Genomic DNA, 3,027 nt, shown 5'->3' with positions numbered 1-3,027 from the left:
TAACAGGTTAGAGGAGTGCATCAATTAGTATTTGGAAGTTTATAAATATATAGATCTAAAGCCAAGTTTGTAAGTATACATGTGATATGGAAAACATGCTAGGGATATGCAAAAATACCGGGAATATTATGGCAAATATACTTGTAATAGGGTACTTGCAGTTGAAATGTTTGTACAAAGTACAGCAGTGTTTTTCTTTAAATTCAGTTTTTGAATAATAACTTTCATATTATTGCATCTTCTTTGTTCTTATCATTCTTATTTATATACACCGCAGGGGGATGCAGAATATCTAAGATATCATGGATTGCAAGAGTTTGATCAAGCAATGCAACATGTAGAAGAGAAATATGTTGTATGTATTATGTCTTGTTCTTGTAGAATTTTGCAATCCACCCCCCCCCCCCAAAAAAAAGCCCCACTTTTTTTTATAGGTGGAAGTGGTGTTGGAAAGCTCGCTGGCTGTGGTTTTTAGAAGTGAGGACAGATTAGAACACGTCTTGTGATATGAAAAATTGCATCTAGCCAGTGATTTATTACCAAGTTTTGTCAATCAATTGGACACCCATGTGGGTGACATACCAATTATACGAACTTTTTTATTTTCTTGGTAAAATGACTTTCAGATAGTTACTCGGCAAAGAGAAATATATATCTTTGCCAGAATTCTATTTGAACCGAATAGACGTACACACAATACATCTGGATTTGTCACATTTAACCATTCTTTGAGCTTTTAGTGGACAATTTCCCTCATAGTAGCATCCATCAGAATGTTACAACTTTCAGTTAAAAGTGCCTAGAAAGGAAAGCGGTGATCTATTTCACCATAGAGAAAGTGCTATTGGACTGAAAATTAGCACAAGAAAAAGTTGGCATGATCAATGCTGGAGGCCCTTTTGGGCTGTTACATGGCAGGTTCCTTGGTCATCAAGATATTTCGCTAATTCAGGCACCTAGCTACCTCTTGTCATTAGGCTACAGATGTGGCAGGTGATAAAGTATTGAATGTATATCCTAGTTAAGATATTTAATTTGGAAATTGTTTCATCTTTTGCTGCAATTTCTTTACTCGATCTTTAATATTTCTTTCTACACTGTGAACCATTTGTTTCAGTTCATGACTTCGGGGCACCAGTATATATCACGGAAAGATGAAGGAGATAGGATGATTGTTTTTGAGCGAGGGGATTTAGTTTTTGTTTTTAATTTTCATTGGAATAATAGTTATTCAGATTACCGGATCGGTTGCCTAAAGCCAGGGAAGTATAAGGTACTGTCTACCCATGGACTTTCTTTGTGTTCTTATATTAGATTCCTGTGTATGCCTGTTCCATTGTAGTGATTTCTTTTTATCCCATTATTACTATCAAATGACTATCCCTTAACACTTAATTATTATTTTTTTTTTCCATCAGTATTTGTCTTGAATGATTTGGATCTGAGAATAATCTGAAAGAAATAATTAAATGGTTGCAGTACATCAAAATACGGCAGAATGGGAATTTTGTTTGGGGGAGCAGAGAAAGTTAATGCATTGAATAAGGCTAAAAGCATATTTAAATTCTTGTCAATCTCATATTCATTTTCTAACCTATTATGCTTCTAGGTTTTTGCAACTTGTTCAACTTGTTCCTTGAGCTTTTATAAGAAATTTTACTTAACTTAAATTCTATGTACGGAAGAAAAGAAAGAAAACTATACAAAAGACTAAGGAAACCAAATATTCAACACAATAGATGGTCCTAATTTTTCTAGTAAAAGATGAGAAAATAATTGAATAAAACGCAGAGTGTGCCAGAAAAATACTTTTCTCTTGTATAATGAAATTCAAAATCTTACTTTTGCATTACGTGTTTGCTGAGTGGAGCAGTGGGCTGAGAGAGGGAAGGAGAAAGAGGAATTAAAGCAGTGGGCTGAGAGAGGGAAGGAGAAAGAGGAAGCTTTAATTCTTATACAAACTAGAATGTTTACCAGTACTGTGAATAAGTATGATGCATTGTTGTGTCATCACATTCGTCAATGTCATCATAATTATACATCATTTTGAGGTTTCCCATTTTTCGAAGGACAAAACATTCTCCACAAAGTAGAAATTGATTCCCCTGGTTATTACTCTTGTTCATACTTCATAGTACCACTGTTATTTTTCTCCTCATTATGCTTTCCAATGACTAGACAAGGTGGACTCATTCATGTTTATACAACTTCTTCCAGGTGGTCTTGGATTCAGATGATAAATTATTTGGTGGCTTTGGTAGAATTGATCACAGGGCAGAATATTTTACCTCTGTAAGGAATCAATTACTGGAGCCTCTTTTATAATTCCTGGAAGAAGAATAATGTCCTAATTCTGCTGTTGTACTTTCGCAGGATGGGTGGTATGATGATCGGCCCCGCTCATTTATGGTGTATGCCCCATGTAGAACAGCAGTTGTCTATGCTTTGACAGAGGGTTAAGTTTAAGAATAGTAGAGGTTTGATATGAGGGTCCCTTATTCTTTAATAATGTGACACCCTCTTGATATAATATGTTAGAACATTATGACTGCGCAAAAGATTTGCTGTATCTTTGCCTTGTAGATTTTGTTTCGTAGTTCAGTGATTGAGCATATTGGAAGACACCAGTAAATGGAGTACCCGGAAACATGATATTTAACCTGGAAAATTGTAGGGATTCTTTTTGAATTCTGTAAATCTTTTGAGTCTATTCCTTTGATTATAAAGTAAGCCTTTCAGGAAGATGGTCCTGGTGTCTACTGAGATGTACAGCATGATGCAAAATAAATAGATTTATGGACTTATAATAATAGAAAATGAATGATACCATGTGGAATAAAAATTTATCTTATTTAGTGGATGTACCACATTGAATATGTCCATCGGTTGTTTGGCATTCTGCACTTGGTATATCCTTCAAGCCTTGCTCCACCACGGAGAAGAATTCTGGGCTATGAGATACTCAATGCTGCCAACCCCAGCGTTGCCATTTGTGTATCCTTCTGGAATACCTTTTGCGCACAAGGA

At 35.3% G+C, this 3,027-nt stretch overlaps 1 protein-coding gene across 1 annotated transcript in view; it reads left to right on the top strand.

The window, feature by feature from the left end:
- The window catches only part of LOC122069800 (1,4-alpha-glucan-branching enzyme 1, chloroplastic/amyloplastic-like), a 7,964-nt gene extending 5,222 nt beyond the window's left edge, over nucleotides 1-2,742 (top strand). Inside the window, exons 4-7 of the mRNA XM_042633891.1 lie at nucleotides 278-355; nucleotides 1,118-1,273; nucleotides 2,218-2,292; nucleotides 2,374-2,742. Of these exons, the coding sequence (XP_042489825.1) occupies nucleotides 278-355; nucleotides 1,118-1,273; nucleotides 2,218-2,292; nucleotides 2,374-2,460 (396 nt within the window). The 3' untranslated portion in view covers nucleotides 2,461-2,742. The remainder of the gene's footprint in view (nucleotides 1-277; nucleotides 356-1,117; nucleotides 1,274-2,217; nucleotides 2,293-2,373) is intronic.
- The last annotated feature ends 285 nt before the right edge of the window (nucleotides 2,743-3,027 follow it).

This window comes from Macadamia integrifolia, unplaced genomic scaffold (genome assembly GCF_013358625.1).
Source record: "Macadamia integrifolia cultivar HAES 741 unplaced genomic scaffold, SCU_Mint_v3 scaffold717, whole genome shotgun sequence".
NCBI classification, from domain to species: Eukaryota; Viridiplantae; Streptophyta; class Magnoliopsida; order Proteales; family Proteaceae; genus Macadamia; species Macadamia integrifolia.
The sequence above is the reverse complement of the archived record's forward strand: the minus strand, read 5'-3'. Positions and strand labels throughout refer to the sequence as shown.